Source organism: Drosophila serrata, unplaced genomic scaffold (genome assembly GCF_035046125.1).
Source record: "Drosophila serrata isolate PLE 108 unplaced genomic scaffold, ASM3504612v1 contig_360, whole genome shotgun sequence".
Classification (NCBI taxonomy): Eukaryota; Metazoa; Arthropoda; class Insecta; order Diptera; family Drosophilidae; genus Drosophila; species Drosophila serrata.
In genome coordinates, this window is record NW_028257258.1 from 979196 (window position 1) to 1006100 (window position 26905).

The 26905-nt window shown below is 36.7% G+C and overlaps 3 protein-coding genes and 2 pseudogenes across 5 annotated transcripts in view; 1 reads left to right on the forward strand and 4 right to left on the reverse strand.

Annotated features, from left to right (window-relative positions):
• Positions 1–1283, reverse strand: part of B9d1 (B9 domain-containing protein 1) — a 39291-nt gene extending 38008 nt beyond the window's left edge. The window contains exons 1-2 of one of the 2 annotated variants that reach the window (XM_086838893.1): positions 1157–1283; positions 668–1067 (exon numbers count right to left, since the gene is read on the reverse strand). The gene's annotated coding sequence lies outside the window, so the exon portion shown is untranslated. Of the gene's footprint in view, positions 1–663; positions 1068–1156 lie in introns of both variants that reach the window. The other variant, XM_086838892.1, reaches the window with a different exon arrangement.
• AdamTS-A (ADAM metallopeptidase with thrombospondin type 1 motif A) overlaps positions 1–4268 on the forward strand; it is a 31774-nt gene extending 27506 nt beyond the window's left edge. Inside the window, 11 exon segments of the mRNA XM_086838890.1 lie at positions 29–199; positions 416–538; positions 1403–1626; positions 1693–1973; positions 2034–2235; positions 2302–2463; positions 2528–2701; positions 2767–3144; positions 3201–3881; positions 3949–4039; positions 4042–4268. Coding sequence (XP_086695016.1) covers positions 29–199; positions 416–538; positions 1403–1626; positions 1693–1973; positions 2034–2235; positions 2302–2463; positions 2528–2701; positions 2767–3144; positions 3201–3881; positions 3949–4039; positions 4042–4205 — 2651 coding nt within the window. The 3' untranslated portion in view covers positions 4206–4268.
• A 923-nt stretch (positions 4269–5191) lies between these two features.
• On the reverse strand, positions 5192–7874 carry Act88F (Actin 88F). The gene is made up of 3 exons (XM_020962974.2): positions 7581–7874; positions 5837–6777; positions 5192–5769 (listed from the first exon to the last, which is right to left on the reverse strand). The coding sequence occupies exons 2-3, from the start codon at positions 6759–6761 to the stop codon at positions 5564–5566; spliced, it is 1131 nt and encodes a 376-aa protein (XP_020818633.2). The 5' UTR covers positions 6762–6777; positions 7581–7874; the 3' UTR covers positions 5192–5563.
• Positions 7875–10507: 2633 nt separating this feature from the next.
• On the reverse strand, positions 10508–11662 carry LOC147642765 (protein FAM50 homolog pseudogene; annotated as a pseudogene).
• Positions 10584–26905, reverse strand: part of LOC110191759 (protein FAM50 homolog pseudogene) — a 76025-nt pseudogene continuing 59703 nt past the window's right edge. Inside the window, exon 2 of the transcript XR_015273042.1 lies at positions 10584–14010. The product of XR_015273042.1 is annotated as a protein FAM50 homolog pseudogene (transcript). The remainder of the gene's footprint in view (positions 14011–26905) is intronic.

Below are 26905 nucleotides of genomic sequence, written 5' to 3' on the forward strand. Positions count from 1 at the left end.
TGTCCTGTTATGTCCCGCCCCTCAAAAGGAGAACCATGCAAGCTATTCTGCCGCATGGAAAACAGCGGCACCTACTTCATGCTCAAGAACAAGGTCACCGATGGCACCTCCTGCACGGTGGATAGCTTCGACAAGTGCGTCAACGGCATCTGCCGGCCGGCGGGATGCGACAACGAGCTCAACTCCATTGCCAAGCTGGGTAAAGAAACCATTTAATGCGCTCTACTTCCACGGACAAGTGCATCTTAAGAGAATAGTTCTAACTTTAATGTAAAACGCTTCTAGAATGTTACTTTAAATCCTAATCTGCAACCCGAAAACCAGCTTGCAACCCCTCTTCTCCTATTCCAAAGCAAAACCAATTGAAGATGACGCATCCCACTAACAAGAATCCAACGATTTCCGCTTTTTACAGACAGGTGCGGCGTGTGCGAGGGACGGAATGACACATGCCATGAGGTTACCGGGAACTTTCTGGTGTCCGATCTCCTGAGGAGCGGCCAGAAGTCCAACTTCTATGTGACGACAATACCAAAAGGTGTGTACACTCATACGTACATTTCGATAATTAATATTTTGGCTAATACTTTTCTCAATGAATGCTAATGGTTGCCGTTTATGTCTTGGCGAATTAATTGCTAAATTTTATGTTCACACATGTACTTGCGTGTGTTCCGTGTGCGCGACGCGCAGGCCTTGGGCGTGACTTGTCACAGTCCACAGGTGGCTGCCGGATGGGGTGATAGCTGGCTGTGAAGATCCGATGGCGGGTCGTCGCCGGAACGGAGTGGAGCAGGTTGGGGGCCAGGTAAATGCACCCCGCCAGCGCACGTACGCCCCGATTGGGCTGCGCCACTCCAGATTCCGGTGCAATCAGCCGACGACCGCAGGTCGCCTTGTTTAAATTTGCCCATTAATTATATGTAATCACCACGGAATCGAATCGGCTTATCAAGAGCTGGCGCCACTTGTAATCTTGTAAATTCCGGACACTTGTGTATATACATGTGTATGTACTCGCGATTCACTGGATTCCATTGCGAAAATTGCAATTGATCGCGGCTTATCTGAAATATAGATTATTACTTATTTTTAATGCTATTGTAATCAGTTTATAGCTGTGTTCGATTTCCAATTACAATATCTGCGTACTCACCAGTTTTTTCTAATTACAAATGACGTCATTTTTCAATAATTTAAATACAAATTAAACAAATGCAAATGCGAACTTAACAAGTGAATAGAACACATGTAACGATGGAAAACCATCGATGGCCGTCATTATCGATAGTCGGAAAAACTTTTATCCAGGCTATTTATCGAATATATTTATCGGGCGTTACTAAACATTGAAGAATTTTACCTTCAATTTTGAATTCATAATTTTATTTGCATATTTTAGGTGCCTCGAACATCGTCATCACCCAGCCAGGCTATCCCGAAAATCACTATATAGCTCTGAGCGATGACAAAGGCAACGGTCTGCTCAACCAGGATGTCCTGAAGACATTCTTCTACAAGTTCGTCTACGCTGGGGTTACGGTGGAGTACAGTGGACCCAACTCTACGGTGGAGCGCGTGAATACGACCTACTCATGGAAGTTGTCCCGTGATCTGATAGTTAAGGTGAGTGCCTGCATACCTGAAGATTCAGTCCAGCAGTTCGGAAGCAATATCTCTCATCTCTCGCAGATCATTTCGCTTAACCTGAGTGTGGCCAAGAAAAAGGACACTGTAATGCTTTCGTACTCCTACACCGTTGATAGACCAACGCAACCGGAAGCGGAAGTGGAGATCTACCGCTGGGAGATGTCCACGTGGAGCACCTGTGACTCGCTATGCGAGGGCAGAACCTACCGGAACCCGGCCTGCGTCAGTACCACCCAGGGTGTGAAAGTGGCCCCGCAGTTTTGCGACAAGTCCGCCATGCCCAAGGTGGAGGATCGTGGGTGCAACACGGATTGCCGCCTCAAGTAAGGGAAATCGACTGGAAATCCTCAACAAATATTAAAATATACATACATGAATTACAGTCTCACTGTCACGAGCATTTCGGAGTGCTCCGCCTCTTGTGGAGAACGAGGTACCCGCGAGAAGAGCTTCAACTGCATACAGACATTCCCGAGTATTCAGCGTTCCAATATTGTGGACATGTCCTATTGCAAACTGAAGTTCGATGTTGTCCATCACGAAGAGTGTCGCGAGGGTTGCTGGAACTTCTCGGAGTGGTCATCGGTGAGTGAATCCCTGCAACCCAAAAGGTCTCTTGGTACGATCTAAGCCACCATTTCATCCTGACAGTGCTCCAAGTCCTGCGGCACTGGTACACAACAACGTGAGGCCCATTGTTATCTGCACAACACGCGGGTCAGTGATGATCTTTGCAATCCCCGGACAAGGCCCCTGACTGACCTACTGACCTTCTGCAACACTGAACCCTGTCCCACGTATACCGAGTCACCGGTAAAGATTGCTTTTGGTTTCTCACATTTAGATTGCCAAACTGATATCCACATTTAATCCACAGAATGCCATTGCCATTAACAACTGGGTGATCGGAGACTGGGGCGAGTGCAACGAGTGGTGCGAGAAGACTCGCTCCGTAAGCTGCTCCCATCCGTATGGCTTTGGTTGCCAGAGCAAGAAGCCCAAGGAGGTGCGCAAGTGCTGCCACATCAAGTACACGAGCGAATGGACCCAGGTGAGATGCCTCAAAAGATGACTTTGCATGGGATAAATCTAATGTTAATCTATCACCCTCGACAGTGTTCCGTGCAATGTGGCGAGGGCAAGAAGTGGAAGAAGCAGACCTGCAGCAGGGTCTACAAGCCGGAAATACAGGGGGCACCCAAACGTCGAGAGCCGATTAGCGAGACCTACTGCATCAGTCGCAAGGTGCGGCGGCCAACGCTGCGCACCACCACCAAAACGTGCCGAATCAATTGCAAGTGGAACGTCTCGGACTGGACGCGGTGTCCCGCTGACTGCTCGGAGGAGTACCAGAGCCGCTATGTTCGCTGCGAGGCGTGGCAGGACAAAAGAAGCATGGAGGTCGCCGAGGATCAGTGTGATGCCAAGAAGCGTCCAACCAAGCGCCGCATCTGCAACAATTGTGTGCGGCGGCAGTCAAAGGTCATCATGAAGGTGAGTTGATCCCTTGTAATTTATCTTGCCATCTATAACTTTCCTCTTTTTTCCAGTGCAACTGCGATGGCATAGAAAAGAGGCGCGACACGTGCTTTGACTCCCACAAGCGACGTGTCAGTTGTCCAGGCCGATCCAAGGTGGAAAGGCGCTGCACACCGCCGCCCTACTGTCGAAGGAGGATCGCAGCCAGCAGCATGAGTAGCCTCAGCAGCCGGAGTAGCGGAATCAGCATTAGAACGAGCCATAGGAGGCCAAGGAGCTGCAGGGAACTAAGAGAGATGCATGGCATCGACAAGGACGGCGACTATCAACTGGAGGTGCGATCACGGTTGGTGCGGGTCTACTGCCACGATATGCGCAGCCATTCTCCACGCGAGTACGTGAATGTGGATCCGCAGGAGAACTACTCCATCTACTACGAGTACAGGACGCACCTGACCAACAGCTGTCCGCCAGAGTCCCGGTCGCATGAGTACCCCAACGACCAGAACTCTGGTCGCACGCACTTTAGAAAGCTGCGGCTGAACATCACCGATCTGCGGATCCTGGACAATGACTTTGAGTTCGCTCAGTCGCTTGGCCAGCCCCAGAAGCTGGGATCCGCCGGTGATTGCTACAACCGCAACCGGCAGTGTCCGCAGGGCGACTTTGCCATTAACCTAGAGAAAACGGACTTCACCATGCGCCCGGGCACAGTGTGGAGTACGCATGGCCAGTCTGCTGTCATGAAGCAGGTGAGCGTACATAGCCATTAGCTCTTTAATGGATTTCCTAATAACGTCTGTCTCCTCTCCGCTTCAGTTTGACAACACGGCCGTGATGCGAAGAGCTTTTTGCGGAGGCTACTGCGGCGGATGCTTTATTGCGTTGAACTCTGGTCTTTACCTGGATGTTTCATGACCTTCCCAATGGTAATCGGGTCTACGTCCCGGGAAGGACCAAGGGTTAAGCTAGCCCTCATGCATCATTCGAGGGTTACCCCAGCCAAGCATTACCACACTGAGTCGAGCTCCCGAGGCTCCTGCCTAACGAAGGTCAAAAGTATTCTCGAATATTAGATAGGATAGATAGATACCCATAGGAATCGTGTCGAAGAAACCCGAACAAAAATTCAAGCGAAATGCATTATATGTTATATACATACGGTCGTAAGGATCGGCAGCGCGTGTACATATAGGTTTATTTAACCCGAAATTAGCAACTAGATATTATATTGCCATGTAATGTATTAAGCATTGTAAATACCAGAGAGAACGTGAGCCGTTAATGTAGCGTATAAGATCGATCGACCAAAATACAATCCATAGATCGGGCTGTAGCCCTTAGATAATTAGGGCCACTCAGTTAAACCGCTTACTCTAAATATGTATGCAGTGATGGGAAATGTGAAGGCCCTTGCTTACCCTTTCCACAATGCTGAAACCCCTTCTACCTAGTTTACCAAGTAATGCATTTTTAACATTAATGACTAATCGAATTTTCTTGGCTTAACCAATATGTTTACCTGTACTCTGGGTACTGGCCATATCTAGCTCGGCACCTTTTCCATCACTGATTTCCACAAATGAAGAGCTCGATAAAAGTAGTGCAATGCCGGTCTGTACAATATTTGTATTAGCTTAGATTCGCAATAAACTAGTTAAGGAAGAGAGATACGGAGATATGTCTGTGTATGTGCTTACTTATGGTAACTAAATCGAATACTCATATTATATAGAACACATACCCACAAGCCAAAACCAAACCATTCATCCGATTAACCCTGCTGAAGGAACATTTTCAACTTATAACAGTCACTGCCAGACTTTCAATGTTCAATCCATCATACACCCCTAATCGCATAATCGCATAAACGCATAATTGTATAATCGCCTAAGTCCCGGTACCAAGTATCCTCGATGTATTTTCATTTTTATTTAACTACTTAGCTAGGCTAATGCAAAACCAATGTTAACAATTAATCTAATGTCGATTAAAGGAATTTAAAAGCTGTTTACCAACCAACTTTGTTCGCACCTTCAGTGGTTCTAGTACACGAAGTGGGTAATAGAAAAATGTATTTATTTAAAGTATTTCATATTTTTAATGGAAGATATATTTGGCTTTCAATTCACTGGCTATGGCTATGCTATGGCTAGGGTCAAAAGCTCCTCATATACATTTTAATGTTATCCGACATGGAGCACAGCTACGGGATGATGGTCAGAGTAGAAGGCCCACATGATGTTGCCATGAAGGATGATCTCCGGTTCTGGTGAATCTGAGTTGGATGATAATTGTGCGATATGTACGCCGTTGTTTTCGTCTATCACTGTGCGTGTGCGAGTCCAGGATGTGAGGGGACCCGATTGCTTTTGGTTGTTGGTCGCTGCTGGTTGCTGTTGCCTTTGAAGGACTTTCGCATCGGACGAAAGACTTAAAAGCACTTGCGGTGGACAATGCCGGGGCCGGACTCGTCGTACTCCTGCTTCGAGATCCACATCTGCTGGAAGGTGGACAGCGAGGCCAGGATGGAGCCACCGATCCAGACGGAGTACTTCCTCTCAGGTGGAGCAATGATCTTGATCTTGATGGTCGACGGGGCCAGGGCAGTGATCTCCTTCTGCATACGATCAGCAATACCTGAACACGGATAGAAAAAACTTGAGGATTAAGAGGCTCTCTAGGCAGAGGTGTTGATCCGGCTTACCTGGATACATGGTGGTACCACCGGACAGCACAGAGTTGGCGTACAGATCCTTACGGATGTCCACATCGCACTTCATGATCGAGTTGTAGACGGTCTCGTGGATGCCGCAAGACTCCATGCCCAGGAACGAGGGCTGGAACAGGGCCTCGGGGCAGCGGAAGCGCTCGTTGCCAATGGTGATGACCTGGCCGTCGGGCAGCTCATACGACTTCTCCAGGGAGGTGGAGGCGGCGGCGGTGGCCATCTCCTGCTCAAAGTCCAGGGCGACGTAGCAGAGCTTCTCCTTGATGTCGCGCACGATCTCACGCTCGGCAGTGGTGGTGAATGAGTAGCCACGCTCGGTCAGGATCTTCATCAGGTAGTCGGTCAGATCGCGACCGGCCAGATCCAGACGCAGGATGGCATGGGGCAGGGCGAAGCCCTCATAGATGGGCACGGTGTGGGAGACGCCATCGCCGGAGTCCAGCACAATACCGGTGGTACGGCCAGAGGCGTACAGGGAGAGCACGGCCTGGATGGCCACGTACATGGCCGGCGAGTTGAAGGTCTCGAACATGATCTGGGTCATCTTCTCGCGATTGGCCTTGGGGTTCAGTGGGGCCTCGGTCAATAATACTGGATGCTCCTCGGGGGCCACGCGCAGCTCGTTGTAGAAGGTATGATGCCAGATCTTCTCCATGTCGTCCCAGTTGGTGATGATGCCGTGCTCGATGGGGTACTTCAGCGTGAGGATACCGCGCTTGCTCTGCGCCTCATCACCCACGTAGGAGTCCTTCTGACCCATACCCACCATCACACCCTGGTGGCGGGGGCGGCCCACAATCGAGGGGAAGACAGCACGGGGGGCGTCATCACCGGCAAAGCCGGCTTTGCACATGCCCGATCCGTTGTCGATAACTAATGCGCCCGCATCATCGTCACACATCTTGGCAGTTGATTATCTGAGAGTGAAATGGGCAAGATTATAGGGTTAGTGATATCTTTTAATAACATATGTGGCTTTTAAGTGAGTCTAATATTTCCATTTATTTTTTAGTCCTGTAGCTCATGATTAGTCTTAAATTATATGAGACTCTTTTGGGGAAGTTAAAAAACAAAGAACAAAGATAAATTAACAAGAAGTTGATTCCCAATTAACTTCATTCTTTGAATAAATGAACTACTTCATCAGTTAAATCCAAATAAGTTTGAATACTATTTATAGAATTATTAATAATTTGTTTGGTCAAAAAAAATATATATATCTATATCTATATATCTGTATAATGAATGTTATTTCTTCTAATTTAAATATAAGTTTTTTTGCAATATGCAGGGAACCTTGCCTGTAACTTTTTAATCTTTAACACTTCAACTGCCAAAATATATAGGTGCAAATCAAATGTTTGTATTCAATAATTAAAGAAAGGATCTTTGTTTTAAAATTGTCTTGATCTTCACAGTTAAAACTCGGTATTCACGAAATGCTTTTATTCTTTTGTCACCATCTCTGCTCGTAAAAAGTTGATATTTTACGAGCAGTTCAAGGAACCCAAATCAGGCTAATTAGATTAATTCGAAATTCTTTAGATTGTTAATCCGATTCAGCATCGTTCGATCCAATTACTATTCACTTTAAAAATAGAAAATGCCCTTTGAGAATAAGAGCACATGCACAGGCACTGGTTTATTCCACCAAAACAATTTTAGATATCCTTTCTAGGCGATCTGCGGTAATCCTTGATTCCTTTCGGCACTCACACACCTTTCTGGTCAACGAAGGGATGTAAATTGAATAAACTCGCACGTTCGATTCTTGTTGACGCTAGAGACTCAACAACAAATGGCACGCCGTGCGGTCTGTCCTGCCTTTATATCGACCCCCTCTCGACCGAGGCGATTTCAATTGGTTGCCAGGACGGTGCTCTCCGAAGAAAGGAATGAGCGAAAGTTGTGCGAGACAATGGACTCGAATCGATCCATATAAGCAGTTTTCTCATTTCTGATCTGAGCAGGACAGAAGTTGGCATTAACGAGGCATATCCGACAGATCAATGAGCTATAATGATTTAATTAAAGTGAATAAGTTCGGAGCCAAGACCATTATATACCGAAGCTGGCTAAGTCAAACATTGCCTACTTTAGAGAGCAGATGAAAGGGAGGTGTACCTTGGAGAATAAGGATTTTAAGGATCATTTATTGGTAATATTTCATTCGTTTATTCATTCTTTGATTGTGATTTATATAATTATAATTTGAATATCTAATATTTATATACCTAAACCCCTGAAATGGTAGGGAGGTATCTTTTGAGAGAAAGCTCGAGAAAGATAAGAGAATCGAGTGATAAACACATGTGCGTGACAAGTCCCAAGCATCGGCCACTGCACATCGTTAATCGATTCTCTCGAGTTGGCAATTAGTGCCTGCTCCCGTCCCTGTTCCCGCTCCGTCTCCCTGCCTCCTTGGCGGCAGCCGACGACTCGGAGATTTCAGAAAATAGAAACGGACCTTAGAAGGACCGACGCAAGACAATTGGCATGCCACCGCCGAAAACCGGGGGACTTGATGGTGCTGCGGATCGAGGATTGCAGGGGGGGAGCACCTGGGACCTGGGGAGGAGCTGGGACAGGGACAGGGCAGATGGCACGCAGTGAGACGCGACACCAAAATAGATGCGCCAAGCAGAGCGGCACCTATAAATCAACATCAAGGTTGATCGAGATCTCCGCGCGCGGTGTCCGAGGAAGCGGCATCCACGGCGGCGTCGATGCAGTCCCGAAGTTGCGAAATCACCATGCCGGGCCGACCATTTATCAGGGCAATTAACCATACCCAGCCAGACCGGCGGAAAGTGCATCCATCTCCTCCTCTCACCAGCTCGCTCGCTGCAATATATATTTTTATTTTCTCAATTGAATTGTATTTATCCTTTTAAGTAGATTTTATTTTTGTTTTAGTTGTTCCCCCATTTACATTTTTATTGCCGACCATTGGCCAAACGTATGTATAATCGAATATGTTTGTGGTTTGACTAAAAATAGGTCCTGATTGTTCGGAAGTGAATAATTGACATTCCCAAAGTGATTTCTTAATCGATTTGGTGTGTGTATTAGTCTGTTTGTGCCATGACAAAGGTTAGTTTATGCATATACGGAAGAATTTAAATGATTTGATTAATCACAGGCATAATTGAGATATTGTTATTTTAATAATAATTCATAAGTAAAGAAGATTTGTACATTTACTTAGTTAAAGTTCATATATTAATAATCCTACCTATAATAAATATATATATTTCAAATACATTAATTTCAATTCGGAAAGCATTTCTGTGTTAGTTTTTATTAAGTCAATAAATTTGCATACCATATTTAAAAATTCATTTTTTTTCCATTTTTGAAATTTTTAACGATGTCTTTTTATGAAAATTTGGAAAAAATGGAAAAATTTATTTTCGGCTAGATCGATTTAGCTGTTCATTCTGATCAAGAATATATATGATTAATAGGCTCGGAAATGATTCCTTCATTGTGTTATAAGCTTCTGATTAATACAAATATCCTAAAAAAGGTATAAAAACAGGGAATTTATTGAAATAATCAGTGTTTTTCAAACATCATAATTAAGTCAAAAATGCGTCAATTTTAATTCTGAAAGCTGTTCTGTGCTAACAAATCTGCATACTGCGTTTGTTGGTGCTGTTAAAAGAAAAGAAAAAGAAACTTTGAATTTGAACTGTAAGAAATAACAAATCCAACAACAAAACGAAAATCCAATTTGGCGAATTCTTCATACAAATTTCTTAAATTCTTGGTTTTGTGTACCAGGCGAACAGAAAGCTCCGCAAGCAGCTATTCAGCTGGTTAAAAGGTTCTAAAATAACGGATCTTAAAAGAGAGGAACTTGAAGAACCTCTCTGATTGGTCACTTCAAACGTAAACAAAGAGCGGCCATTAGGTTAAATTCAAATGTAAACAAAGGGCGCCATTAAAAAGTCCTGAAGTAACGGATCTTTAAAGAGGTGAACGAGAAGAACCTCTCGGATTGGTCAATTTAAACGTAAACAAAGAGCGGCCATTAGGAAAGCTGAAAAGATCCGTTATAAACAGCTCGTGCTGTTGTGCTGCTGGGTTGCTGCTGCCCTCTGTTTCTGTTTGCCTGGTGACACCAATTGTTGAATTAGTCCGACTACAGCCCATTTTTGGAAGAAATAACAACAAATCCAACAACACACGTAGCTGAATTATCGAAATTCGCTACTCAACTCGTGCCTTAATGTACCAGGCAAACAGAACGTTCAGCAAGCAGCTGATCCGCTGATACAAATGTCATAAAATAACGGATCTTCAAAGAGAGGAACGTGAAGAACCTTCTCTGATTGGTCAGTTCAAAGGTAAACAAAGGGCGGCCATTAGGTTAAATTCAAATGTAAACAAAGGGCGGCCATTAAAGTCCTGAAGTAACCTCTCTGATTGGTCAATTCAAACGTAAACAAAGGGCGGCCATTAGGAAAGCTGAAAAGATCCGTTATAATCAGCACGTGCTGTTGTGCTGCTGCTGGGTTGCTGCCAGCTGTTTCTGTTCGCCTGGTATAATTCTTAATTTGTCTGGTTAAATACGCCGAGCCGGGACTAGGCAGATTTTTTTTTGTAATGAAAACTGACATCGGGAAGCTTTCCGAATTAAATTTAATGCTTCGGATAGGTTGATTTGTTGTTATTCCTGATTTTAGTAGTAAATTTAGTCAATTTAAAAAAATGTGCATTCTCTGGGTTTGAGTTAAATTTAATAAAACGAGGTAAGAACAGCAGAAGCAGCTTTTTGCTCTTGTCCTTGTCCTTAATGGTGTACTTGTTATAGGATTTTGTGGGATCGTATGGCTCCCAACGGCTGGCCGGGAAGAAGTGCTTGTTTCGCTCGTACCAGGATCGGCGGACCTTGCCAGCGTGCGACTATTCTTTTTCGACAGAGGCATTGCTGATCATGCGCACGTCGTCGTGGACGTCGAACTGGAAGAGCGGACCAGACTTTCCGCGGGCCTTAGTCACAATAAATTCGTAGAAGGAGTAATGGTGCGGCAGTATCAGATCCTCCTTGACATACATCAGCTGGTCGGCCACCACGGTCTTCAGTTCGATAAACTCCTTCCGCAGCAACTCAAGGCACTTTTGCAGGAACTGGTAGATGGAGTTTCCCACCTGTTTTCCCGCCGATGACCTGATCCGTCCCAGTATGTCCTCGTCCTTAAGCTCCGCCTGTTGCATAACCGACTCCTGCCGCAGTCGCTCGCGCAGCCGGTTCTCCTGCTCTTCGCGCTCGCGATCTGGCAACAATGAGATGTCCACATCGGGGTTCTTACAGATCTTTTTCTTATTTAAAACTTCAATTTGGCCTTGGGATTGGCCTCCTGCTTCACCCATATTTGTAGCTCCTCCTCCTCATCGTCGTTGCCGTGTTCATCCTCCTCCTCGTCCACGTTGAAGGATAGCGCCTTTATTTGTCGCTTCTGCTTGGTCTTCTCCGCCTGTATGGCCTCTAGGGCACGCTGCTTCTCCCGATCCTTGTCGTCCTTCTTCTGCGCCAGGTTTTTTTTCTCGCTCGCGCACAATGTCCTCTTGCTTGGCCTTCATCTCGTCGAGGGAGACCAGGCCGATGTTAGAGGACTTAAGCTGCTGCTCCACGGCATCGTAGTGCGTCGCGAACTTATTCTCAATCTTGTCCAGCTCCAGCTCCTCCTCGATCTTCATTTCTCGAAACTCGATCTCCTGCTCCTGGATCTCGCTCTACTTCATCAGCTCGGCGGTACGCCCCGGCTCGCTGGCAGCCCCCTTGTAGTGGGCCATCTTTTGCTATTTCGCGTTAATTAATAAAATTTCTTATTTTCTTGCCATTTCCAAAGTGAAAAATTGTAAACATTCGTAAAATGTGACCGTTGCTCAATGAGAGCAGAATACCACTTCATTGTGTTATGGTATGGTACCACGCTTATAAAACAATGAAGGAATCATTTCCGACCCTATAAGTCATATATATTCTAGATCAGAATGAACAGCTAAATCGATCGTAATGAACATTAATTAACGATTAATGTACATATTATTGTTTCATTGTATTTATAGGAAAATTGTTTCGGTTTTAGTCGAGCCATAAACCTACAATGCCAAGTTTTCTGATTATTCCGCCAGATGGCGATGGCTTTGCGGTCGTAGTAATACACTGCCAGCGTATCAGGTCGAAGCAAAAAGCAATTCTCTATTCGACAAAGCAGTGGAGCTGCCACATAGTTTTTCCTAGCAATGTGGCGACATTGCAGAATTTGAATTTGAATTTGTGGGTCTGTAATTTCAATACGGCTTAAATTTAAATATGTAAAAATGCTCATTTTTATAGCGCTAACAAATCTGCATACTGCGTTTGTTGATTCTTTTAAAAGATTCTGACTACAATTATAAAAACCTGCAAAATGGTATAAAAATTGGCAATTATTTTAAATAATCAGTGTTTTTTTTTAAACATCATATTTAAGCCAAAAATGCGTTAATTTCAATTCGAAAAGCTGTTTTGAAGTCGCTAACACATCAGCATACTGCGTTTGTTGATGCTGTTAAAAAAAAAAGAAAAAGAAACTTTGAATTTGAACTGTAAGAAATAACAAATCCAACAACAAAACGAAAATCCAATTTGGCGAATTCTTCATACAAATTTCTTAAATTCTTGGTTTTGTGTACCAGGCGAACAGAAAGCTCCGCAAGCAGCTATTCAGCTGATTAAAAAGTTCTAAAATAACGGATCTTAAAATAGAGGAACTTGAAGATCCTCTCTGATTGGTCACATCAAACGTAAACAAAGAGCGGCCATTAGGTTAAATTCAAATGTAAACCAAGGGCGCCATTAAAGTCCTGAAGTAACCTCTCTGATTGGTTAATTCAAATGTAAACAAAGGGCGGCCATTAGGAAAGTTGAAAAGATCCGTTATAATCCGCACGTGCTGTTGTGCTGCTGCTGGGTTGCTGCCAGCTGTTTCTGTTCGCCTGGTATAATTCTAAATTTGTCTGGTTAAATAACGCCGAGCCGGGGCTAGGCAGATTTTTTTTGTAATGAAAACTGACATCGGGAAGCTTTCCGGATAGGTTAATTTGTTGTTATTCCTGATTTTAGTAGTAAATTTAGTCAATTTCAAAAAATGTGCATTCTCTGGGTTTGAGTTAAATTTAATAAAACGAGGTGAGAACAGCAGCTCCTAATAATTGCACTACTTTTTGCTCTTGTCCTTGTCCTTAATGGTGTACTTGTCATAGGATTTTGTGGGATCGTACTGCTCCCAGCGGCTGGCCGGGAAGATGTGCTTGTTTCGCTGGTACCAGGATCGGCGGATCACCTTGCCAGCGTGCGACTCTTCTTTTTCGACAGAGGCATCGCTGATCATGCGCACGTCGTGGTGGACGTCGAACTGGATGAGCGGACCGGACTTTCCGCGGGCCTTAGTCACAATAAATTCGTAGAAGGAGTAATGGTGCGGCAGTATCAGATCCTGCTGCGCCGATGACCTGATCCGTCCCAGTATGTCCTCGTTCCAGATGTCCTCGTCCTTAAGCTCCGCCTGTTGCATAACCGACTCCTGGCGCAGTCGCTCGCGCAGCCGGTTCTCCTGCTCCTCGCGCTCGCGATCTGGCAACAAGGAGATGGAGATTATTTAAGGGCACTATAGCGTCCTGCATTTCGGTCCATTTGGCCTTGGGTTTGGCCTCCTGCCTCACCCTTATTTGTAGCTCCTCCTCCTCATCGTCGCTGCCGTGTTCATCCTCCTCCTCGTCCACGTTGAAGGATAGCGCCTGTATTTGCCGCTTCTGCTTGGTCTTCTCCGCCTGTATGGCCTCTAGGGCACGCTGCTTCTCCCGATCCTTGTCGTCCTTCTTCTGCGCTTCTGTTTTTTTTCTCGCTGGCGCACAATGTCCTCTTGCTTGGCCTTCATCTCGTCGAGGGAGACCAGGCCGATGGTCGAGGTCTTGAGCTGCTGCTCCACGGCATCGTAGAGCGTCGCGAGCTTATACTTAATCTTGTCCAGCTCCAGCTCCTCCTCGATCTTCATCTTGCGAAACTCAATCTCGTGCTCCTGGATCTCGCGCTTCTTCATAAGCTGGGCGGTACGCCCCGGCTCGCTGGCGGCCCCCTTGTAGTGGGCCATCTTTTGCTATTTCGCGTTAATTAATTAAATTTCTTATTTTCGTGCCATTTCCAAAGTGAAAAATTGTAAACATTTGTAAAATGTGACCGTTGCTCAATGAGTGCAGAATACCACTTCATTGTGTTATGGTATGGTACCACGCTTATAACACAATGAAGGAATAATTTCCGACCCTATAAGTCATATATATTCTAGATCAGAATGAACAGCTGAATCGATCTTAATGTACATTAATTAACGCTTAATGAACATTTTATTGTTTCATTGTATTTATAGGAAAATTGTTTTCGGTATCAGTCGAGTCATAAACCTACAATGCCAAGTTTTCTGATTATTCCGCCAGAGGGCGATGGCTTGGCGTTCGTAGTAAATTACTACTAGTAATACACTGCCAGCGTATCAGGCCGAAGCAGACTCCACAAAGCAATTCTCTATTCGACAAAGCAGTGGAGCTGCCACTTAGTTCTTCCTAGCAATTTGGCACCCATGCTGAATTTGAATTTGAATTTGTGGTTCTGTAGTTTCAATACGGCTTAAATCTAAATATGTAAAAATCGTTATTGGTCCGTTTAACATACATATATCGATATTTATACTTTTTCTGTGTATTATAATTTCATAAAAACAGGAAATTTATTTAAATAATCAGTGTTTTTCAAACATCATAATTAAGTCAAAAATGCGTCAATTTTAATTCTGAAAGCTGTTCTGTGATAGTTTTTAAAGCGCTAACAAATCTGCATACTCAGTTTTTTAATTTTAAAAATTCAATTTTTTGCCAAATTTTGGCAATTTTAACGATGTAACCCCTTGTCTATTTTTGAAAATTCGGAAAAAATGAAAAAATTTATTTTCCCACAAGACACGGCTAGATCGATTCAGCTGTTCATTCTGATCAAGAATATATATGATTAATAGGCTCGGAAATGATTCCTTCATTGTGTTATAAGCTTCTGATTAATACAAATATCCTAAAAAAGGTATAAAAACAGGGAATTTATTTAAATAATCACTGTTTTTCAAACATCATAATTAAGTCAAAAATGCGTTAATTTTAATTTTGAAAGCTGTTCTGTGATAGTTTTTAAAGCGCTAACAAATCTGCATACTGCGTTTGTTGGTGCGGTTAAAAGATTCTATCTAAAATTATAAAAACCTGCAAAATGGTATAAAAACAAGCAATTTGTTTAAAAATTCAGTGTTTTTCAAACATCATAATTAAGTCAAAAATGCGTCAATTTAAATTCAGAAAGGTGTTGTGTAATAGTTTTTAAAGCGCTAACAAATCTGCATACTGCGTTTGTTGGTGCGGTTAAAAGATTCTGTCTAAAATTATAAAAACCTGCAAAATGGTATAAAAACAAGCAATTTGTTTAAAAATTCAGTGTTTTTCAAACATCATAATTAAGTAAAAAATGCGTTAATTTTAATTCTGAAAGCTGTTTTGTGATAGTTTTTAAAGCGCTAACAAATCTGCATACTCAGTTTTTTAATTTTAAAAATTCAATTTTTTGCCAAATTTTGACAATTTTAACGATGTAACCCCTTGTCTATTTTTGAAAATTCGGAAAAAATGAAAAAATTTATTTTCCCACAAGACACGGCTAGATCGATTCAGCTGTTTATTCTGATCAAGTATATACATGATTAATAGGCTCGGAAATGATTCCTTCATTGTGTTATAAGCTTCTGATTAATACAAATATCCTAAAAAAGGTATAAAAACAGAGAATTTATTTCAATAATCAGTGTTTTTCAAACATCATAATTAAGTCAAAAATGCGTCAATTTTAATTCTGAAAGGTGTTGTGTAATAGTTTTTAAAGCGCTAACAAATCTGCATACTGCGTTTGTTGGTGCGGTTAAAAGATTCTGTCTAAAATTATAAAAACCTGCAAAATGGTATAAAAATAAGCAATTTGTTTAAATAATCAGTGTTTTTCAAACATCATAATTAAGTCAAAAATGCGTTAATTTTAATTCTGAAAGCTGTTCTGTGATAGTTTTTAAAGCGCTAACAAATCTGCATACTGCGATTGTTGGTGCTGTTAAAAGATTATGTCTAAAATTATAAAAACCTGCAAAACGGTATAAAAACAAGCAATTTTTTTAAATAATCAGTGTTTTTAAAACATGATATTTAAGTAAAAAATGCGTTAATTTTTATTCTCAAAACTGTTCTGTGATAGTTTTTAAAGCGCTAACAAATCTGCATACTCAGTTTTTTAATTTAAAAAATTCAATTCTTTGCCAAATTTTGACAATTTTAACGATGTAACCCCTTGTCTATTTTTGAAAATTCGGAAAAAATGAAAAAATTTATTTTCCCACAAGACACGGCTAGATCGATTCAGCTGTTCATTCTGATCAAGAATATATATGACTAATAGGCTCGGAAATGATTCCTTCATTGTGTTATAAGCTTCTGATTAATACAAATATCCTAAAAAAAGGTATAAAAACAGGGAATTTATTTAAATAATCAGTGTTTTTCAAACATCATAATTAAGTCAAAAATGCGTCAATTTTAATTCTGAAAGCTTTTGTGTGATAGTTTTTAAAGCGCTAACAAATCTGCATACTGCGATTGTTAGTGCTGTTAAAAGATTCTGTCTAAAATTATAAAAACCTGCAAAACGGTATAAAAACAAGCAATTTTTTTAAATAATCAGTGTTGTTAAAACATGATATTTAAGTAAAAAATGCGTTAATTTTAATTCTGAAAGCTGTTCTGTGATAGTTTTTAAAGCGCTAACAAATCTGCATACTCAGTTTTTTAATTTAAAAAATTCAATTCTTTGCCAAATTTTGACAATTTTAACGATGTAACCCCTTGTCTATTTTTGAAAATTCGGAAAAAATGAAAAAATTTATTTTCCCACAAGACACGGCTAGATCGATTCAGCTGTTCATTCTGATTAAGAATATATATGATTAATAGGCTCGGAAATGATTAATTCATTGTGTTATAAGCTTCTGATTAATAAAAATATCCTAAAAAAGGTATACAAAACAGGGAATTTATTTAAATAATCAGTGTTTTTCAAACATCATAATTAAGTCAAGAATGCGTCAATTTAAATTCTGAAAGGTGTTCTGAAATAGTTTTTAAAGCGCTAACAAATCTGCATACTGCGATTGTTGGTGCTGTTAAAAGATTCTGTCTAAAATTATAAAAACCTGCAAAATGGTATAAAAATAAGCAATTTGTTTAAATAATCACTGTTTTTCAAACATCATAATTAAGTCAAAAATGCGTTAATTTTAATTCTGAAAGCTGTTCTGTGATAGTTTTTAAAGCGCTAACAAATCTGCATACTGCGATTGTTGGTGCTGTTAAAAGATTCTGTCTAAAATTATAAAAACCTGCAAAACGGTATAAAAACAAGCAATTTTTTTAAATAATCAGTGTTTTTAAAACATGATATTTAAGTAAAAAATGCGTTAATTTTAATTCTGAAAGCTGTTCTGTGATAGTTTTTAAAGCGCTAACAAATCTGCATACTCAGTTTTTAAATTTTAAAAATTCAATTTTTTGCCAAATTTTGACAATTTTAACGATGTAACCCCTTGTCTATTTTTGAAAATTCGGAAAAAATGAAAAAATTTATTTTCCCACAAGACACGGCTAGATCGATTCAGCTGTTCATTCTGATCAAGAATATATATGACTAATAGGCTCGGAAATGATTCCTTCATTGTGCTATAAGCTTCTGATTAATACAAATATCCTAAAAAAAGGTATAAAAACAGGGAATTTATTTAAATAATCAGTGTTTTTCAAACATCATAATTAAGTCAAAAATGCGTCAATTTTAATTCTGAAAGCTTTTCTGTGATAGTTTTTAAAGCGCTAACAAATCTGCATACTGCGATTGTTAGTGCTGTTAAAAGATTCTGTCTAAAATTATAAAAACCTGCAAAACGGTATAAAAACAAGCAATTTTTTTAAATAATCAGTGTTTTTAAAACATGATATTTAAGTAAAAAATGCGTTAATTTTAATTCTCAAAGCTGTTCTGTGATAGTTTTTAAAGCGCTAACAAATCTGCATACTCAGTTTTTTAATTTAAAAAATTCAATTCTTTGCCAAATTTTGACAATTTTAACGATGTAACCCCTTGTCTATTTTTGAAAATTCGGAAAAAATGAAAAAATTTATTTTCCCACAAGACACGGCTAGATCGATTTAGCTGTTCATTCTTATCAAGAATATATATGATTAATAGGCTCGGAAATGATTAATTCATTGTGCTATAAGCTTCTGATTAATACAAATATCCTAAAAAAAGGTATAAAAACAGGGAATTTATTTAAATAATCACTGTTTTTCAAACATCATAATTAAGTCAAAAATGCGTCAATTTTAATTCTGAAAGCTTTTCTGTGATAGTTTTTAAAGCGCTAACAAATCTGCATACTGCGATTGTTAGTGCTGTTAAAAGATTCTGTCTAAAATTATAAAAACCTGCAAAACGGTATAAAAACAAGCAATTTTTTTAAATAATCAGTGTTTTTTAAACATGATATTTAAGTAAAAAATGCGTTAATTTTAATTCTGAAAGCTGTTTTGTGATAGTTTTTAAAGCGCTAACAAATTTGCATACTGCGATTGTTGGTGCGGTTAAAAGATTCTGTCTAAAATTATAAAAACCTGCAAAACGGTATAAAAACAAGCAATTTTTTTAAATAATCAGTGTTTTTAAAACATGATATTTAAGTAAAAAATGCGTTAATTTTAATTCTCAAAGCTGTTCTGTGATAGTTTTTAAAGCGCTAACAAATCTGCATACTCAGTTTTTTAATTTAAAAAATTCAATTCTTTGCCAAATTTTGACAATTTTAACGATGTAACCCCTTGTCTATTTTTGAAAATTCGGAAAAAATGAAAAAATTTATTTTCCCACAAGACACGGCTAGATCGATTTAGCTGTTCATTCTTATCAAGAATATATATGATTAATAGGCTCGGAAATGATTAATTCATTGTGTTATAAGCTTCTGATTAATACAAATATCCTAAAAAAGGTATAAAAACAGGGAATTTATTTAAATAATCAGTGTTTTTCAAACATCATAATTAAGTCAAAAATGCGTCAATTTTAATTCTGAAAGCTTTTGTGTGATAGTTTTTAAAGCGCTAACAAATCTGCATACTGCGATTGTTAGTGCTGTTAAAAGATTCTGTCTAAAATTATAAAAACCTGCAAAACGGTATAAAAACAAGCAATTTTTTTAAATAATCAGTGTTGTTAAAACATGATATTTAAGTAAAAAATGCGTTAATTTTAATTCTGAAAGCTGTTCTGTGATAGTTTTTAAAGCGCTAACAAATCTGCATACTCAGTTTTTTAATTTAAAAAATTCAATTCTTTGCCAAATTTTGACAATTTTAACGATGTAACCCCTTGTCTATTTTTGAAAATTCGGAAAAAATGAAAAAATTTATTTTCCCACAAGACACGGCTAGATCGATTCAGCTGTTCATTCTGATCAAGAATATATATGATTAATAGGCTCGGAAATGATTAATTCATTGTGTTATAAGCTTCTGATTAATACAAATATCCTAAAAAAGGTATAAAAACAGGGAATTTATTTAAATAATCAGTGTTTTTCAAACATCATAATTAAGTCAAAAATGCGTCAATTTTAATTCTGAAAGCTTTTGTGTGATAGTTTTTAAAGCGCTAACAAATCTGCATACTGCGATTGTTAGTGCTGTTAAAAGATTCTGTCTAAAACTATAAAAACCTGCAAAACGGTATAAAAACAAGCAATTTTTTTAAATAATCAGTGTTTTTAAAACATGATATTTAAGTAAAAAATGCGTTAATTTTAATTCTCAAAGCTGTTCTGTGATAGTTTTTAAAGCGCTAACAAATCTGCATACTCAGTTTTTTAATTTAAAAAATTCAATTCTTTGCCAAATTTTGACAATTTTAACGATGTAACCCCTTGTCTATTTTTGAAAATTCGGAAAAAATGAAAAAATTTATTTTCCCACAAGACACGGCTAGATCGATTCAGCTGTTCATTCTGATCAAGAATATATATGATTAATAGGCTCGGAAATGATTAATTCATTGTGTTATAAGCTTCTGATTAATACAAATATCCTAAAAAAGGTATACAAAACAGGGAATTTATTTAAATAATCAGTGTTTTTCAAACATCATAATTAAGTCAAGAATGCGTCAATTTAAATTCTGAAAGGTGTTCTGAAATAGTTTTTAAAGCGCTAACAAATCTGCATACTGCGATTGTTGGTGCTGTTAAAAGATTCTGTCTAAAATTATAAAAACCTGCAAAATGGTATAAAAATAAGCAATTTGTTTAAATAATCACTGTTTTTCAAACATCATAATTAAGTCAAAAATGCGTCAATTTAAATTCTGAAAGGTGTTCTGAAATAGTTTTTAAAGCGCTAACAAATCTGCATACTGCGTTTGTTGGTGCGGTTAAAAGATTCTGTCTAAAATTATAAAAACTTGCAAAATGGTATAAAAACAAGCAATTTGTTTAAAAATTCAGTGTTTTTCAAACATCATAATTAAGTAAAAAATGCGTTAATTTTAATTCTGAAAGCTGTTTTGTGATAGTTTTTAAAGCGCTAACAAATCTGCATACTCAGTTTTTTAATTTAAAAAATTCAATTCTTTGCCAAATTTTGACAATTTTAACGATGTAACCCCTTGTCTATTTTTGAAAATTCGGAAAAAATGAAAAAAATTATTTTCCCACAAGACACGGCTAGATCGATTTAGCTGTTCATTCTTATCAAGAATATATATGATTAATAGGCTCGGAAATGATTAATTCATTGTGTTATAAGCTTCTGATTAATACAAATATCCTAAAAAAGGTATAAAAACAGGGAATTTATTTAAATAATCAGTGTTTTTCAAACATCATAATTAAGTCAAGAATGCGTCAATTTAAATTCTGAAAGGTGTTCTGAAATAGTTTTTAAAGCGCTAACAAATCTGCATACTGCGATTGTTGGTGCTGTTAAAAGATTCTGTCTAAAATTATAAAAACCTGCAAAATGGTATAAAAATAAGCAATTTGTTTAAATAATCACTGTTTTTCAAACATCATAATTAAGTCAAAAATGCGTCAATTTAAATTCTGAAAGGTGTTCTGAAATAGTTTTTAAAGCGCTAACAAATCTGCATACTGCGTTTGTTGGTGCGGTTAAAAGATTCTGTCTAAAATTATAAAAACCTGCAAAATGGTATAAAAACAAGCAATTTGTTTAAAAATTCAGTGTTTTTCAAACATCATAATTAAGTAAAAAATGCGTTAATTTTAATTCTGAAAGCTGTTTTGTGATAGTTTTTAAAGCGCTAACAAATCTGCATACTCAGTTTTTTAATTTAAAAAATTCAATTCTTTGCCAAATTTTGACAATTTTAACGATGTAACCCCTTGTCTATTTTTGAAAATTCGGAAAAAATGAAAAAATTTATTTTCCCACAAGACACGGCTAGATCGATTCAGCTGTTCATTCTGATCAAGTATATACATGATTAATAGGCTCGGAAATGATTCCTTCATTGTGTTATAAGCTTCTGATTAATACAAATATCCTAAAAAAGGTATAAAAACAGGGAATTTATTTAAATAATCAGTGTTTTTCAAACATCATAATTAAGTCAAGAATGCGTCAATTTAAATTCTGAAAGGTGTTCTGAAATAGTTTTTAAAGCGCTAACAAATTTGCATACTGCGATTGTTGGTGCTGTTAAAAGATTCTGTCTAAAATTATAAAAACCTACAAAACGGTATAAAAAAAAGCAATTTTTTTAAATAATCACTGTTTTTCAAACATCATAATTAAGTCAAAAATGCGTCAATTTAAATTCTGAAAGGTGTTCTGAAATAGTTTTTAAAGCGCTAACAAATCTGCATACTGCGTTTGTTGGTGCGGTTAAAAGATTCTGTCTAAAATTATAAAAACCTGCAAAATGGTATAAAAACAAGCAATTTGTTTAAAAATTCAGTGTTTTTCAAACATCATAATTAAGTAAAAAATGCGTTAATTTTAATTCTGAAAGCTGTTTTGTGATAGTTTTTAAAGCGCTAACAAATCTGCATACTCAGTTTTTTAATTTAAAAAATTCAATTCTTTGCCAAATTTTGACAATTTTAACGATGTAACCCCTTGTCTATTTTTGAAAATTCGGAAAAAATGAAAAAATTTATTTTCCCACAAGACACGGCTAGATCGATTCAGCTGTTCATTCTGATCAAGTATATACATGATTAATAGGCTCGGAAATGATTCCTTCATTGTGTTATAAGCTTCTGATTAATACAAATATCCTAAAAAAGGTATAAAAACAGAGAATTTATTTCAATAATCAGTGTTTTTCAAACATCATAATTAAGTCAAAAATGCGTCAATTTTAATTCTGAAAGGTGTTGTGTAATAGTTTTTAAAGCGCTAACAAATCTGCATACTGCGTTTGTTGGTGCGGTTAAAAGATTCTGTCTAAAATTATAAAAACCTGCAAAATGGTATAAAAATAAGCAATTTGTTTAAATAATCAGTGTTTTTCAAACATCATAATTAAGTCAAAAATGCGTTAATTTTAATTCTGAAAGCTGTTCTGTGATAGTTTTTAAAGCGCTAACAAATCTGCATACTGCGATTGTTGGTGCTGTTAAAAGATTATGTCTAAAATTATAAAAACCTGCAAAACGGTATAAAAACAAGCAATTTTTTTAAATAATCAGTGTTTTTAAAACATGATATTTAAGTAAAAAATGCGTTAATTTTAATTCTCAAAACTGTTCTGTGATAGTTTTTAAAGCGCTAACAAATCTGCATACTCAGTTTTTTAATTTAAAAAATTCAATTCTTTGCCAAATTTTGACAATTTTAACGATGTAACCCCTTGTCTATTTTTGAAAATTCGGAAAAAATGAAAAAATTTATTTTCCCACAAGACACGGCTAGATCGATTCAGCTGTTCATTCTGATTAAGAATATATATGACTAATAGGCTCGGAAATGATTCCTTCATTGTGTTATAAGCTTCTGATTAATACAAATATCCTAAAAAAAGGTATAAAAACAGGGAATTTATTTAAATAATCAGTGTTTTTCAAACATCATAATTAAGTCAAAAATGCGTCAATTTTAATTCTGAAAGTTTTTGTGTGATAGTTTTTAAAGCGCTAACAAATCTGCATACTGCGATTGTTAGTGCTGTTAAAAGATTCTGTCTAAAATTATAAAAACCTGCAAAACGGTATAAAAACAAGCAATTTTTTTAAATAATCAGTGTTGTTAAAACATGATATTTAAGTAAAAAATGCGTTAATTTTAATTCTGAAAGCTGTTCTGTGATAGTTTTTAAAGCGCTAACAAATCTGCATACTCAGTTTTTTAATTTAAAAAATTCAATTCTTTGCCAAATTTTGACAATTTTAACGATGTAACCCCTTGTCTATTTTTGAAAATTCGGAAAAAATGAAAAAATTTATTTTCCCACAAGACACGGCTAGATCGATTCAGCTGTTCATTCTGATTAAGAATATATATGATTAATAGGCTCGGAAATGATTAATTCATTGTGTTATAAGCTTCTGATTAATACAAATATCCTAAAAAAGGTATACAAAACAGGGAATTTATTTAAATAATCAGTGTTTTTCAAACATCATAATTAAGTCAAGAATGCGTCAATTTAAATTCTGAAAGGTGTTCTGAAATAGTTTTTAAAGCGCTAACAAATCTGCATACTGCGATTGTTGGTGCTGTTAAAAGATTCTGTCTAAAATTATAAAAACCTGCAAAATGGTATAAAAATAAGCAATTTGTTTAAATAATCACTGTTTTTCAAACATCATAATTAAGTCAAAAATGCGTTAATTTTAATTCTGAAAGCTGTTCTGTGATAGTTTTTAAAGCGCTAACAAATCTGCATACTGCGATTGTTGGTGCTGTTAAAAGATTCTGTCTAAAATTATAAAAACCTGCAAAACGGTATAAAAACAAGCAATTTTTTTAAATAATCAGTGTTTTTAAAACATGATATTTAAGTAAAAAATGCGTTAATTTTAATTCTGAAAGCTGTTCTGTGATAGTTTTTAAAGTTTTTAAATTTTAAAAATTCAATTTTTTGCCAAATTTTGACAATTTTAACGATGTAACCCCTTGTCTATTTTTGAAAATTCGGAAAAAATGAAAAAATTTATTTTCCCACAAGACACGGCTAGATCGATTTAGCTGTTCATTCTTATCAAGAATATATATGATTAATAGGCTCGGAAATGATTAATTCATTGTGTTATAAGCTTCTGATTAATACAAATATCCTAAAAAAAGGTATAAAAACAGGGAATTTATTTAAATAATCACTGTTTTTCAAACATCATAATTAAGTCAAAAATGCGTCAATTTTAATTCTGAAAGCTTTTCTGTGATAGTTTTTAAAGCGCTAACAAATCTGCATACTGCGATTGTTAGTGCTGTTAAAAGATTCTGTCTAAAATTATAAAAACCTGCAAAACGGTATAAAAACAAGCAATTTTTTTAAATAATCAGTGTTTTTAAAACATGATATTTAAGTAAAAAATGCGTTAATTTTAATTCTCAAAGCTGTTCTGTGATAGTTTTTAAAGCGCTAACAAATCTGCATACTCAGTTTTTTAATTTAAAAAATTCAATTCTTTGCCAAATTTTGACAATTTTAACGATGTAACCCCTTGTCTATTTTTGAAAATTCGGAAAAAATGAAAAAATTTATTTTCCCACAAGACACGGCTAGATCGATTTAGCTGTTCATTCTTATCAAGAATATATATGATTAATAGGCTCGGAAATGATTAATTCATTGTGCTATAAGCTTCTGATTAATACAAATATCCTAAAAAAAGGTATAAAAACAGGGAATTTATTTAAATAATCACTGTTTTTCAAACATCATAATTAAGTCAAAAATGCGTCAATTTTAATTCTGAAAGCTTTTCTGTGATAGTTTTTAAAGCGCTAACAAATCTGCATACTGCGATTGTTAGTGCTGTTAAAAGATTCTGTCTAAAATTATAAAAACCTGCAAAACGGTATAAAAACAAGCAATTTTTTTAAATAATCAGTGTTTTTTAAACATGATATTTAAGTAAAAAATGCGTTAATTTTAATTCTGAAAGCTGTTTTGTGATAGTTTTTAAAGCGCTAACAAATTTGCATACTGCGATTGTTGGTGCGGTTAAAAGATTCTGTCTAAAATTATAAAAACCTGCAAAACGGTATAAAAACAAGCAATTTTTTTAAATAATCAGTGTTTTTAAAACATGATATTTAAGTAAAAAATGCGTTAATTTTAATTCTCAAAACTGTTCTGTGATAGTTTTTAAAGCGCTAACAAATCTGCATACTCAGTTTTTTAATTTAAAAAATTCAATTCTTTGCCAAATTTTGACAATTTTAACGATGTAACCCCTTGTCTATTTTTGAAAATTCGGAAAAAATGAAAAAATTTATTTTCCCACAAGACACGGCTAGATCGATTCAGCTGTTCATTCTGATTAAGAATATATATGATTAATAGGCTCGGAAATGATTAATTCATTGTGTTATAAGCTTCTGATTAATACAAATATCCTAAAAAAGGTATACAAAACAGGGAATTTATTTAAATAATCAGTGTTTTTCAAACATCATAATTAAGTCAAGAATGCGTCAATTTAAATTCTGAAAGGTGTTCTGAAATAGTTTTTAAAGCGCTAACAAATCTGCATACTGCGATTGTTGGTGCTGTTAAAAGATTCTGTCTAAAATTATAAAAACCTGCAAAATGGTATAAAAATAAGCAATTTGTTTAAATAATCACTGTTTTTCAAACATCATAATTAAGTCAAAAATGCGTCAATTTAAATTCTGAAAGGTGTTCTGAAATAGTTTTTAAAGCGCTAACAAATCTGCATACTGCGTTTGTTGGTGCGGTTAAAAGATTCTGTCTAAAATTATAAAAACTTGCAAAATGGTATAAAAACAAGCAATTTGTTTAAAAATTCAGTGTTTTTCAAACATCATAATTAAGTAAAAAATGCGTTAATTTTAATTCTGAAAGCTGTTTTGTGATAGTTTTTAAAGCGCTAACAAATCTGCATACTCAGTTTTTTAATTTAAAAAATTCAATTCTTTGCCAAATTTTGACAATTTTAACGATGTAACCCCTTGTCTATTTTTGAAAATTCGGAAAAAATGAAAAAAATTATTTTCCCACAAGACACGGCTAGATCGATTTAGCTGTTCATTCTTATCAAGAATATATATGATTAATAGGCTCGGAAATGATTAATTCATTGTGTTATAAGCTTCTGATTAATACAAATATCCTAAAAAAGGTATAAAAACAGGGAATTTATTTAAATAATCAGTGTTTTTCAAACATCATAATTAAGTCAAGAATGCGTCAATTTAAATTCTGAAAGGTGTTCTGAAATAGTTTTTAAAGCGCTAACAAATCTGCATACTGCGATTGTTGGTGCTGTTAAAAGATTCTGTCTAAAATTATAAAAACCTGCAAAATGGTATAAAAATAAGCAATTTGTTTAAATAATCACTGTTTTTCAAACATCATAATTAAGTCAAAAATGCGTCAATTTAAATTCTGAAAGGTGTTCTGAAATAGTTTTTAAAGCGCTAACAAATCTGCATACTGCGTTTGTTGGTGCGGTTAAAAGATTCTGTCTAAAATTATAAAAACCTGCAAAATGGTATAAAAACAAGCAATTTGTTTAAAAATTCAGTGTTTTTCAAACATCATAATTAAGTAAAAAATGCGTTAATTTTAATTCTGAAAGCTGTTTTGTGATAGTTTTTAAAGCGCTAACAAATCTGCATACTCAGTTTTTTAATTTAAAAAATTCAATTCTTTGCCAA